The following is a 15,000-nucleotide window of genomic DNA, read 5'->3' on the forward strand; positions in this document are numbered from 1 at the left end:
TCATATATGGGCTCTGAGCTCTCATCTGGGTGGTAATAGCTGTCGATCAAGAGCCCAACACGTGATCCAAGACAGTGGTGAATCACACACACACACACACACACACACACACACACACACACACACACACACACACACACACACACACACACACACACACACACACACACACACACACACACACACACACACACACACACACGTCGCTCGAAGTGACAGCGAAGTTTGGAACTCCAAGAAAAATTCAAGTTTCGTCTATCTCAATAACGGGGGAGTACCTTTGTAGTATTAGTAGGGAAGGGGAAAGTTCGTGGTGTAGTGGGAAGGTGAAGAAAAGGGAGAAAGAGAGGGATTACTGAGGAAAATGGAAGAAAATGAGGAAGGAGACGAACGGGCCCCGGATGTTAGAAGGGGTGTAAACAAAAGGAGTGCAGAACACACAGACGAGATAGAACAGGGAAGCAGAGGTGTCAAAAGCAGAAACATAGATAATAACAGCTCAATGGAAAGAGAAGATAACTGCTTTTATGGATTTAATGAGGGAGGAGGTGACAACCTCCCCCGACTAGTAAATCTAGAGGAGAAACTAAAAAAAGATTAATGAAGCATGGGAGGTTAGGTTTAACCAATTAATACTTGTTACCCAAAGAGTTGATAAACTGGAAGAACTAAAGAAGGAGAATCAAAACCTAACTAAAGAAATAGAAGAATTAAAAAGACAGTTAAAAGAAGTAAAAGATGAGAATGAGGAATTAAAGAAGAATAATAAAGAGAATAAAGAGTCCATAGCAAAAGAAGCACAGGGTTGGAGAAAAGTCCAAGAGAACAACAAAATTGTATTTAGAGATATAATGACACAACAGATGAAAGAACAAACTAAGGACACAGTTATTAAAGTGATGAGAGAGAAGGAGAATATAGTAAGAGACTTAGCGGACAAAAATAAATGTATAATTATATTAGGGATGGAAGAGAAGCATAATCCAAATAGGACTACAAGAGTAAAAGAGAAGGAAAAGGTAAACAAGATATTAGAAGTAGTTCAAGAGGATGAACAAGAAACAGGGAAAGAAATTGAAGAAATATATAGAATAGGGAAATACAATACAGATAAGACCAGACCAATTAAGGTTAAATTCAGGTCACAAACGACAGCAGAGAATATCTTAAAAACATGGAAACTAGCAGTGATCAATATAAACAGGTATGGATAAAAAGAGGAATGAATTACGAGGAGAGGATGAGAAAACAAATAGAAGCTAAGGAAAAAACGAGAAAAGAAATCAGACAAAGAGAAATTCTATTGGAGAGTAGTGGATATGAAAGTGAGGGAATGGTTCATTGCAGAGAAAAACGGAAGGGAAACAGAAAACACGGTGGAAGTAGCAGAAAATTAAAAATGTCTTACACAAATATAGATGGCTTAGTAACAGGCTTGAACGAACTGAATTATTACCTGAAGGAAAAAGAACCGGACATAATGGGAATTGTAGAGACAAAATTGAAAGGTCCACTACCACCCAACAGTGTAGGACATGGTGCATATAATTATTGGATTAGAAACAGGAAGGTAAAACAAGAGGGTGGGGTTATGTTCCTGACTAAGAGGGATATGGATGTGAGGAATGTCACATGTGGAAAGAATAGAGTACAGATGATATGATGGAAGTGGAGGACAGGGATGGGAAGAGCAGGAAGTTTGTAGTAAATTATGTGCCTCCTAAAACGGCTTCGTGGGAAGAGAGAGAACAGAAAAAAATGTTAGAAGGCACAAGGATAACACTAAATAAGATAATGCAAGATGGAGGAAGAATAGTTATAATGGGTGACTTTAATTTTAATGAAATATGGTGGGAAGAGATGACAGTGAAGGGGAAATGTACTACTCGATATGATTATAGAACATACAATGACGCAATGGCTACAAAAGAATACTAGGCATAGAAATGAGGAAGAACCATTGAGACTGGACCTAATAATCTTATCAGAACCCGAAATAGTGGACAAGATTGAACATAAGACACCAGTAAGTAAAAGTGACCACATATTGGTTGAGCTGGAACTAAATGAGGAAAAATACATGGAAAACACGAACAATATAGAAAGGGAAGATTGATGTATGGAAAAACAGATTTTGATATAATAAGACAATGCTTTCAAAAAGCAGACTAGGAAAGGAAACACAAGGAGGAAACAACAGTAGAAGAGAAATAGAATATTTTGACAAAAATTTATAAAGAAGGAGTGGAAAAGTATGTTCCAAGACAAAAACAAGAAAAATAATATGTAAACTGTTGGTACAACAAAAGATGTAGGGAGTTAAAAGACAAAAGGGATAAAGCTTGAATAAAATGAAAAAAAAAACAGAAAAATGGAAAATATATACTAGTTATAGAAATGAATACGTACAAGTGTGCAGAGAAGAAAAGAGAAAATACGAAAAAGATGTCATAGAAAAATGTAAAGAGCAACCAAAACTATTTTACAGATTTGTAAACAGCAAACTGAAAAACAAACAAGAATTAGATAAACTACGACAAGGAGGAGTTGAATACACAGAGGAAATAGAAATGGCAGAAATTATGAACAAACATTTTAAATCGGTGTTTACAAGGGAGAAAGTGGGAGGAGAAAGTCCCCCCTATGAAAAAGATAGAAGTAACAAGGAATGAAATAATGAATCACTTGAGTAATCTCGATGTCAGAAAATCGCATGGACCAGATGAAATGGCAAACTGGATTTTGAGAGAATGCAGGAATGAACTAACAAAGTACACAGTCTAATAAGCAGTTCATTGAAAGAAAGAAAAGTTCCAGAAGATTGGAAAAGTGCAAATATAGTGCCAATATATAAAGGAGGAAACAAGGAAGACCCTACTAACTATAGACCGGTCTCTCTTACAAGTACGATAGCTAAAATTTGTGAAAGAATGATCAAAATTAGATGGGTAAGGCATTTGGAAAAGAAAATGTACTAAATCCAAGGCAATTTGAATTTAGACAAGGACGATCATGCGTCACAAACTTAATGTGTTTCTATTCAAGGCTAAAAGATGTAATACAAGAAAGAGATGGATGGGCTGATTGTGCATTTCTAGACTTGAAAAAAGCTTTCGATAAGGTCCCACATAAGAAATTGCTAAAGGAATTAGAAACTGCCGGAGGAATACTGGGCAAACTGCTGAAGTGGATGGAAGACTTCTTGCATGAAAGAAAAATGAGAGTGGTGGTGAGAGACAAACCTTCTAATTGGGATGAAGTGATTAGTGGAGTTCCACAAGGAACAGTTCTGGCCCCAATAATGATATGGATAAAGGAATTGAAAGTTATATGAGCTTCTTTGCGGATGATGCAAAATTGTTGAAAAAAGTGAACACTAGAAGATAGTGAGTCGCTATAGAGTGATCTCGATAAAGTATGGGAATTGAGTAGGAAGTGGGAGATGGAATTCAATATTAAGAAGTGTAGTATAATGCAATTTAGAAGAAACAAAAAAAGAATAGTGAGATCATATAAATTGGAAGAGGAAGAAATTAAAAAATTAGAAAATGAGAAGGACCTGGGAGTCATTATTATGAATAATATTTCCACTGAGAAACATATAAACAAATTTTTTGGAGACAAGCCCACCGGCTGCGCCGGCCCAGCTACGCCGGGGGGCTTGGCCTGCGGCGATGCGCCTCTGGCGCGGGCGATGCGCGCCCTGGGCTACGCCCCTTTTTAGGAAAATAAAGTATCAAAATCATATTGCTTTTTATTTCTTGTCAACATCTAGCTGTTCTCGCAAGTCATCTATATAGGCGATTTGTGCTGGTGTTAAATTTCCGTTCAAAACGCCCTTTTTATACTCTTTTATTCTTTTTTTTTCTTTAAGTAATAAATTTATTTTGCTTTTCTTGTTTCAAAACTTTGCGAATTGTTAAAGCTTTTGCTTTGGCCTCTCTCCGTTCCTTTCTAGCCTCCTTCTTCATTCGTTCTTCTTCGAGTTCTTCGAGTTCTTCTTCTTCTTCGAGTTCTTCTTCTTCTTCGAGTTCTTCTTCTTCGAGTTCTTCTTCTTCGAGTTCTTCTTCTTCTTCGAGTTCTTCTTCTTCTTCTTCTTCTTCGAGTTCTTCTTCTTCTTCTTCGAGTTCTTCTTCTTCTTCGAGTTCTTCTTCTTCGAGTTCTTCTTCTTCAAGTTCTTCTTCTTCGAGTTCTTCTTCTTCGAGTTCTTCGAGTTCTTCTTCAAGTTCTTCTTCTTCTTCGAGTTCTTCTTCGAGTTCTTCTTCTTCGAGTTCTTCTTCGAGTTCTTCTTCGAGTTCTTCGAGTTCTTCTTCTTCTTCGAGTTCTTCGAGTTCTTCTTCTTCGAGTTCTTCTTCGAGTTCTTCTTCTTCTTCTTCTTCGAGTTCTTCTTCTTCTTCTTCTTCGAGTTCTTCTTCTTCTTCTTCTTCGAGTTCTTCTTCTTCTTCTTCTTCGAGTTCTTCTTCTTCTTCTTCTTCTTCTTCTTCTTCTTCGAGTTCTTCTTCTTCTTCTTCGATTTCTTCGAGTTCTTCTTCTTCTTCTTCTTCGAGTTCTTCTTCTTCTTCTTCACGGCAGTTGGCGGTGTAACCGATTTACCCCCAAACGCCTCTCGCCTCAGGAAAAAGAAATAATTGTAACAGAATTTTTTCATTTGTAATAAACTTATAATTATATAAGAACAAAGTGGCATTTACATACCTAGACGAAGAAATTGTGAAGAAAATACTGGCTACTTTGATAAGACCAAGATTAGAGTAAGCAGCGACGACGTGGTCGCCAAGTACAAAAAAATGTATAACAAAACTTGAAAGAATACAAAGAGCCAAAGAACAATTACGAAATTGGCACCAACACTCTCAGAACTATCATATGAAGAGAAACTAGCAAAACTTGATCTACAGACATTAGAGCAAAGAAGAGAGAGAGGAGACTTGATAACTATTTATAGAATCATGAAAGTCATAGAAACTATTGATAGAGAGGATCTAATAAAATGGGATAGTAGAAATACAAGAGGACACGGAAAGAAAATCAAGAAAGACAGTTATAGAAGAGATATGAAAAAACCAGCTTTCTCACAGGGTAATAGACATTTGGAACAAGTTAGATGAGAATGTGGTGTGTGCAAAAACGATACACGAATTTAAAAACAGGTTAGATAAAACGAGATATGAAGACGGGACCCACGAGCATAGCTCCCCCTTCCCGTAAAATACGACTAGGTATATACACATGGCTTCAAGACTGTGTATATTTCTGGTAATTCAATGAAATGTTGCAGTAATACATGGAACTTCTAAGAAAGAAAGTTATTTTTTATGCAAATGTATTTTTTCTCGTATACTGTATTACTATTGTTTGCGATTTAAAACGCTCGTCTTGTGTGATGTACTTTTCACAGTTTTTATATTCATTACGCAGTGTACTTAATATTTACATATTTATATATTTAGTTGACTTGTTCACTCATTTACATATATATAATGTCTGCTACTATATATTTATTTACTTATTTATTTATCTACCTATGTATTAATTTATTTATTAATCATTATTATTTTCATTTATATATAATTTTTATACATTCATTTACTTATTCATTCGTTCGTTCATATCATAGAGCGCTACTCCACCTAACCGGATGTCTTTTCTTTTCAGTCACCCTCCTTCAAATTTTCGCGAAAGGCGTCCTCATCCTACTCGCTGAAGTTAGAACCCGCCAAGGGGAAAGTGAAGGGGAGGAGAAAGCCCGTGTCGACCCCGTCCTCGCCCACGCGCCCCGGGGCGCCGCAGTGCACGTGCATGACAGCAGAGCAGTATGCCCGGCTACGAGCCCAGGACCCGCGATATAGAGGTACAGTCGCGCTTGTTTGGCTTCCTTGGATTCGTTGTGTGTGTGTGTGTGGAGATGCCTTAAGGGTCGAGTTGTGTGTGTGTTTGTGTGTGTGGGTGTGTGTGTGTGCGAGAGAGAGAATGTATATCCATCTATCTGTACATCTGTTCATGTACACATTTTGATAACACAGAAAATACCACAAACCCTGAAGATTTTATACGTATAAGGCCCGGCCGCCATGTCAAACAGCAACCTAAAAACATTATGATCCTGTAGCAGTAACATTACTGACAGATACCTCAGATCCTTGCTGGTCACACAGTAGTATCCCAACAATTTTAAAAAGAACACATATTGTTCCTCATCCTAAAACCAAAAAACCGTCAAAGAATTCAGCATTCAACAGCCATACCTCTCTCCTATATACCATATATAAACTAATAGAAAGACTAAATAAAAAGAAATTCTGATTCACATACCGACCTCGCCAAGTCAACAAGAATTCAAAGAAGGCCATTCCACCCATACATATCTCACGAACTCCATCTAATAAGTATTAGAAGGCTTCCACCAGAAAGTATTACCTGTCATGACAATGAAGGGGGGATTAATTATCAATAAGGCCAATACACATCCTGTCCAAAAAGATAATAGAATCTGGTATGTCACAATGGTGACATAAAATGATTGAAAAGCCCTTTAGCAGGCAGAGAATGCAAAGTATCACAGAATAGCCACCTATCAGGTTCCTAAAGATTATGCAGTGAGGTTCCACAAGGAACACTACTATCACCATCGCTGCTGAACCTTTTGACACCTGACCTTTTTACACCAAACCCAGAGCACAACACAAAATCTCTCACTTATGCACCCCAGCACCACATCTACAATAATGAATAAAAAAACTAGTAATTTTATCTCAACAAGCTAGAACTATGGTTGGCATAAAACAGAGTGATTGCACCCTCTCAGAAATCATCAGTGACGCTATGAATCTAAGAAATACCCTGTTGTTAGCTGAAGTTATCATCCTCTCTCTCACTGGACAAAACTCCTAAAATACTTGGCCTCACATTTGATACACACATGATCTTAACTCCTGACATTAAAGATCTCAAAGTGAAGTCATATAGAAAATTAAACATTCTCAGAACAGGGGCAAGTACAGGACTTGGACAGCAGAATAAAACACTTGTCACCTTCTTTAAGCAACTCATAAGACCGACACCTATGCATTCACAACATAGTATCCAGCAAAGAGGAAAACAAACAAAGACGTCCTACATATTACACGAGGCATGAAGAATGATAACTGGTTGCACGAAAGTAAACCCATAGGAACATCAGTCTGGAGGCCGCGGGTCTACTACAAGAACTAGGGCAATGGATTGACTGAATAATTTTGTGTGTGTGTGTGTATTTACCTTGTTGTATTTTACTGAAAGAGAACTATGCTCGTAGTGTGTGTGTGTATGTGTGTGTGTGTGTGTGTATTTATGTAGTTGTATTTACGGAAAGAGAGCTATGCTCGTAGTATGTGTGTGTACGTGTGTGTGTGTGTGCGTGCGTGTACGTGTGTGTGTGTATGCACGCATGCATGTGCATGATTAAGGTATTACTTATATAAATGTCAAACGTAAAATAGATATAATCTAAAATCTATATACTTCCTTTACAGGTTCTTAGTAGCCACACAATTTAATATGTTGTAATATACTTTCTTTCAGATAACATCAGTATTTAATCCAATGTTATGTCATTCCTCTTATCAAAAGCTTTCTTTTCTTTTGGCAATGATGAAAGACGTGAACTTTGTGTGTGTATGTGAATATTAGAATTTTGTAGATTTTTCCTAAATAATCAATCTGAATTATTTCATTATGTGTGTGTGTATGTGTGTGTGTGTGTGTGTGTGTGTGTGTGTGTGTTATTCACCATAGTTTTGGATCAAAGGCTCGACTTGTGATCGACAGCCATTACCGTCCCGAATGAGAGGTCAGAGTTTTACATGAACGATCTATGGGTAATGCAGTGACCTTACACACACATACCCTCACACCCAACTCCTCACTTACGAGAGTAGGAGTACCGGCTCGCAGCGCGATATGGAAATTCTTTCAGCCCGGGGCAGAATTCGACCTCGGACCGCTGTGTTTTATTATGTGTATTTTCTCTTCCAAATTTACCTATTCACGTATATAATACATATATTCAAATCTGCATTCATACAAGAATGTGTGTATGTGTTAGTGTATGCATTCGTGTATGTATGTGTGAATGTATGTATGTATGTTTTTATCTATACATGCAAGTGGTTAATTTCTTTTACACATGCATAACACGTTTTTATATGCACAAGAATTTTATTCTGGGGAAAACCTGGAGTTTATGGCTGCTGTTGCTTACACGAAATTATGTGGAGACGGCTCACTTGAAAAAAACTCAAATGGTTTCCTTTCAGAAGAAAAAGATGAAGGTAGATGTGAATGCCACTGTAGTTCCTCCGGAGCCAACATGTCAGTATCCATAGAAAACGGGAAATTTTGTGTCACAGAGAACGGAGCCGCCAGAGCAGCGTCCGACTCCCCGCCAGAAGTTTATGATAATCTTCAGTTTGAGAAAAGTCTGTTGGTTTGGTTTTCTTCTGTTATTCCTTTGTTTTTATCTTATAATTTATGTAATCCCTTTACTGAAGTAGTAGTAATGGCATTTACTACTAACCAGTCAGTGTTTTTTAATTGATTTCTTTATGAAATTCTTTTTTTGTGTTGATATTGTTTTTTTTTTACTAATATTTTTTCTTTTTTTTTACTTTTTGTTATTTGTTATTTGTGTCAACTGTTATACTGATCGTTTTCGTCTTCCTTTACAGAGATTTATGGCTTATTTATGATGTTGACCTTTGCTTCCTGTTATCCCAAAGCTTCTTTCTATTATTCTATGCTAGTTTTGCTTTTAATAAAAGACCTAACTTAAAATATAAATAGGAATATACTTAATATGGAAGAAAATAAGCAAATCGTTCTAGAAGTCCCCGTACGTTCATTAATGATTTAAAAATAAAACGAACATGTTAGTAAAATAATTCAGCTGTAACTGAATTTGTAAGTAAAAATCCTTCAAATATCGAACAGACGAAAGTCTCATGCAAGTCGTTTGTACTAACGCCCGCCATACATTCAAGCTAAAATAATAAATAACGTGCACAAGCGCGTTCGCTCACGGATTTATTATATAAGAACTGTCTCATTTACTAGTTTAATAAAACTACCAAGAGAGACAGGTTGTTCCTGCATCATAAGATAGAACGCATTAATAGGATACAGTAGAATAAAGTGAAAATTGTGGAACTAAAGTGGAGAATTAAAGTAAATGTCAAATCGGAGGTAAAATAGGAGAAATACCTGGAAGATGTGGACAGGATTTTTTTTTTTTTTTTAATGGAAGAAAAAGGGAATTAAAGGAGACCTCTCAGATGGGGATAATGAATTGATACTTCGGTTTTCACTGACTGGAAATTCCCCCGCAGCCCCACAGTGGGTGGCAACAGTCCTCTGGACCTCCCATAGATCTCTCCAGGGGAAACTTTCGTATTATTCTCTGATATTAGTGCCCAAGTGCCCCCCCCCCCAAAAAAAAAAAATGGAGATTAGAGGGAGGAGTGAGAGGGATCATGGACTTGGTGCATAAACCGAGTGTCAGCACCTGGGGCTGCACCTACAGATGGAGGCGAGAATGTCTAAGGGAATTCAGGACATGTGGAAGGGCGACAATCCCCTCCGATGCCCGTCTATCGGAACTCTATGTGGTGACCACGAGAAAGGTCAGACTCGCCTAGTCGCTATTTTTATGTTATTTGTTTTATTTGTTTATCCTCTAAGAAAATGTTGTTAGTGACAAACCGTTGAAAACAAATTATATATATATATATATATATATATATATATATATATATATATATATATATATATATATATATATATATATATATTGAGACAAGTATATTGTTCCGTTGCGACCAAGAGCGTGCACCATTTTTGTCCTTTTTATTTGTTTATCAAATAATCTATTCATTTATTTTTTTGGGTGTTCGCTGGCCGAGCGGGTTAGAGCGTCGCTACATATAGCGGAAGTCTCGGTGGCGGCAGTTCTATCCCAGCCGCCAGCGGGTTGGACCACGGGCAGGGTTCATTGAATTCCACGCTATAGAGACCTCTGTAAGGACCACCGTCCTGATTGTTGGAGATCGCGACGATGCCTTTTTTTGGAGGGGAGGGAGGGTATTGATGATTCACCTTTTGAGCCTAACTTAACCTAACCTGACCGTGCCTAACCTAGTCTGGGCTCAACTGACCTAACCTAACCTTGGTCATACCTTACTGTAGAGAAGTCGACGACAAAATTTAGCACGTTTGAGACGTATTAACTTCATACTTATAAAAAAGAAATTACTAACGATATTATTGTCATTATTGTTATCAATATTATTATTATTACTATTATTATTATTATTATTATATCATCGTTGTTATTATCATTATTATTACTATCATTATTATTATCATATTATTATAATTATTGTTATTACTATTATTATTATTATTATCATCATTATCATTACTATTATTATCATTTTATAATTTGTGTTATTATGGTCATTTTTTTTATCATAATTTCCTCACAATAAGTAGAACCTGTCCAAAAACAAAAGGTGAATGACATATAGGTTTAATTAATTTAGAAATTCAGTAACACTATTTCTATTCATTTCCAAAGATTTTGATAAAGATATTTTCATAGAAAATATATATATCTTTAAAAAGAATAGGAAGAAAAAAAGAAACAGAAATTGTAATGTTAATTTGGTTTAACGTCGGGGAACTCCCCCCCCCCCTATCAGAAGGCAAAGACGGTGCTCCTTACAGAGGACTTTGTAGTGTGGGATGTAATGAACCAATTCGCCGGCGATGGGGTTCGAGTCGCTATCTCCTTCACCTCCATCAAAAGTAGCGATGCCCTGACCCGCTTGCCCAGTGGGGTTAAAACGAGTCAAGGTAATTGCAAGTTAAACATATTAAAATAACACGCACACACACACACACACACACACACACACACACACACACACACACACACAGACATTTGGAACAAGTTAGATGAGAAAGTGGTGTGTGCAAAAACAATACATGAATTTAAAAACAGTTTAGATAAAATGAGATATGAAGACGGGACACTACGAGCATAGCTCCCCTTCCCGTAAAATACAACTAGGTAAATACAACTAGGTAAATACACACACACACACACTAGACGAAACAATAGTGTGTACAAAAACAATACACGAATTTAAGAGCAAACTAGACATGGCCAGATACAGAGAAGGGGCATTACGAGCCTAGCTCCCCTTCCCGTAAGATACAACTAAGTTGATAAATAGACACACACACACACACACACGCACGCGCATACATACACACACACGTGTATACACATACACGTGCATACACCTACACACGACTGCACATTACAAACCTGCAATTGAAGGTGAAAGATGTAAGGCTGTCATAATCAAAATAAGGAATAAATAAACTGATAGATCAAAAGTCTTGCGGAAGTTATGAATCAGGTATAGAGAGAATGATAGCTACTAAGAAGAACAAAAGTGGGACAAGATTAGATGAGTTAAAGGACTATTAGACGAAGTGAATAACATTAACCCAGTTGAAAGAGAGTAAGAATTGATGAAGAATCAAAGAAGATTGGTAAAGATAGAGAATTCTGGATAAGAATGGGACTGTAGCAAAGTTGCACTTAAGGAATATTCATTGCATTGTGGGAAAATAGAGAAGGTGGAAGAAGGGCCCATGAAGAGAAAAATGAAAAAAATAAACAAAAGAAAAAATATGAAACAACAAAATAAGGAAGAGCAACGATATGTTGTAAAACCGTAATGAAAAAGCTAAAGAATAGAGAAACATCGGATGTAGAAGTAGACAAAAATAAAACAAAAGAAAAATCCTGTCACAATAGTCGCATTGAGAATCGAGAGAAAAATAGAAACCAGTAAAAGCAAAAGAAATATCAGCAATAATAATCTACAATAATTCAACACTTAATAAGTGGAGAAGAGCGTAGCTTGGGTGAGGATGAGATCGGAAGGGAAGGAAAGGATGAGGAGTCTATGCCGGAAGGCGCTTAGGTGCGGCCATCACATTTCCCCCATTACGCGCTTGGACTGTTGGAGCAGGTAACTAACAGTCACTGCTGGGAATTTGAGAGGAATGCGGGATTCGAACCCACGAGTAAACGTATGTGAGACCGTGAAAATTAAGTTGAGAAACCACGGTGGATGAGGTTGAGTAGGACATGGAAATTGACGGACAAAGCCAAGTTTAGATATGTTTGGATAGAAAAATATAGAACAGAAGATGAAAAAATGAATATCAGAATGAGCTGTGGAAGATATAGTCTGTGAAGAAGAGACAGAGAAGATAAAAATGGTGGGGGTATGATGGTAGCAGTGAAAACAGGAACCTCGAAGGTGTGGGAAGTAGAACGAAAAACTAAACTAAAGAATACGAAAATAGCAATTGAAAAGAGCACAGATCAAAGTTGATTACCAACAGGTATTGACATAATTATGTGGACAATCACTGGAAAAAGATAATTGAAAAATTCTCCTCGTGTTCTTGGTGGGAGAATTCAATTGGGGGTAGATGAACTGAGAGGAGTGGGAAGCCAGTAATCGATATAATGACACGATTAGTGAAAAGACAACGAGTGAAAGAATTAGCACACTAACCAGATTAATCTTTCTTCCAAGTAAAGAACTAGATGTTATACAAATCATGAAATACCTGTACCCTAATGGAAAGAGTGATATTATAGCTCCTGAATTCCATATGGCTGAAAAGAGTGTAGGAATGAGAACTGAATTATATGGACAACGAAATACAACTTCGGGAAGACAAAATTCTTATAATTGAGGAAACCCTTTATTGACCAAATTGGAGAGAATTTAAAGAGGAGAGAAATACAGGAAAAAAGAGATATATTTCTGAATTTTTGAACTATGAAAAAATCATATCATACATGAGCAGGGAAAATAGAAGAAATGATTGGTTCAAGAAAAGATATTATGAGTGAGAGAGAATATAAAAAAAAACGAAAAAAAATAGAGAAAAAATAAATGGGACAAGAGACAAAAAACTAAAACCAGAAATTAATACACAGGAATCAGAACAAAATATTTTCCATAGAAGTGTTAATGATAAACGAGACACAGATTAGAACCCACCTTCTTTAATCATTATCAATTGACCTGTATAGCCTGGAGTTGCTCTCAGTTCCCCTCCGCCATGGGGAGGACCCCAGGGGTGCAGAGGTAGGCTTCACAGTGATATGAATATATAAGAACATAAGAAAGAAAGGCGGTCTTGAGTAGCATGTTGTTTATTGTTGCTTTGAGAACACGCCAGATTACTGTCTCAGCAGCGCGAAAACCTGAAAGCAAGGACAGCTAGTGACCATGTAGAAGAGACAGAAATATGTGTGTGTGTGTATGTATGTATATGTGTGTGTGTGTGTGTGTGCTTGTGTGTTTTGGATTATATTGGCATGATCCAGCATTGTTAGTTTTTTCTTCACTAATTAACTTCGTTTTGTGTACGTGCGCGTGTGTGTGTGTGTGTGTTGAATTCTATATTTACCCACACATTTTCTCATAAAATTAATAAATCTCATTATATTCTTTTTCACTGTTTTCTCTCTAGTAGTACAATATTTAGTTATTGACCACTAGTTTTTTTTAATGTTTTCAGCTCTTTGTAGATTAGTAGCTTCTTGTTTCCGCACACTCCCGTGTTACCTCATTTCTCTGCAAGTGCGAGTGTAGTTATGCTTGGTTTTATGTATTTGTCACCAGGGTGCTTACACATGGTCATGGGTACGATTGTGTGTATGTCTATGTGTGTGAGAGAGAGAGAGAGAGAAAGAGAGTGTGCGCGCGCGTTTGTGTGTTTGCTCCCCAAGTTTTGATATTTTCGGTTTTGTTTTGATTTTCGTTTTCTGCAAAAAATTCTCTGGAAAGACGACGGGAGGGCACACGAGACACTGCAGGAGCCTTTATGAGGTGGATGAGAGTAAGTGAGTACATACCACTCGACTAGTTCCGACTTACGTCTTTCACAAGTCGAACCTAGTCGAATGGTGTGACATTCTTATCCACAACATGAAAACTCTTCTTCCAGAGTCTCTTGTTTCCTTTCCTTCCCTCGTGGTCTCATACTGTCTGTACAAGGTATATTTTTCTGATTTCTTTACGTATGCGTCATCATTTTTCCTGAATGCTCCTTTGTTTAGGTTTTTACTACCTCATCTTACAATTCATTGAATTTATCTTTGGTAGTTTGTAATGGAGGAATAAAAAGAAATATGTCTAGCAAAGCCAAATCCATGAGGAATAGATAAATGATAGGATAAAATATAAGTTTTCAGGCTGACTCGAATGTTAAAAATTCACACTAGAACAGCCAGTCGGTATCTGCGGGAAGTGTTTCGTGTTTGTTGATCAAATGAAGGAAGTATATTTGGTTTTACATGAAACTCGAAGCTGCGCACGCATAGTATGAGCCTTCGCCTTTCCTCTGCTTCTGCTTTTGTTATATCAATATTTCCCACTGAGTTACTTGTTTACTCATCTGTCTTTTCATTCATCTATTTATTTGTTTACTGAAGATATGTGCCAGTTACCTTGAAACTTAGTTTATTTACTACTACGTTTTCTTAGTTGTTTTAGTCGATTGGTTGATCCTATTATTATTATCAGTATTATTATTATTATTATTATTATTATTATTATTATTATTATTATTATTATTATTATTATTACTATTATTATTATTACTGTTATTATCATCATATTATTATTAATATTATTATCATTATTATCATTATTACTATATTATTATTATTATTACTATATCATTATTATTATTATTGTTATTATTACTATCATTTTTATCATTGCCATTATTATTATATTATTATTATTATTATCATTATTATTATTGTTGTTGTTTCTACTGTTATCATTATTACTATTGTTGTTGTATTGATATCATTATTATTATTATTATTATCATTACTATTAATACTATTATTATTAT

At 36.4% G+C, this 15,000-nt stretch overlaps 1 protein-coding gene across 1 annotated transcript in view; it reads left to right on the top strand.

Annotated features, from left to right (window-relative positions):
• Positions 1-15,000, top strand: part of LOC143037153 (protein still life, isoform SIF type 1-like) — a gene marked incomplete at its 3' end in the record, with an annotated part of 252,952 nt that overhangs the window by 229,707 nt on the left and 8,245 nt on the right. Inside the window, exons 6-7 of the mRNA XM_076205270.1 lie at positions 5,656-5,851; positions 8,295-8,456. Coding sequence (XP_076061385.1) covers positions 5,656-5,851; positions 8,295-8,456 — 358 coding nt within the window. The remainder of the gene's footprint in view (positions 1-5,655; positions 5,852-8,294; positions 8,457-15,000) is intronic.

Source organism: Oratosquilla oratoria, chromosome 21 (assembly GCF_046742065.1).
Source record: "Oratosquilla oratoria isolate Oo_2021 chromosome 21, ASM4674206v1, whole genome shotgun sequence".
In the NCBI taxonomy this organism is placed as follows: domain Eukaryota; kingdom Metazoa; phylum Arthropoda; class Malacostraca; order Stomatopoda; family Squillidae; genus Oratosquilla; species Oratosquilla oratoria.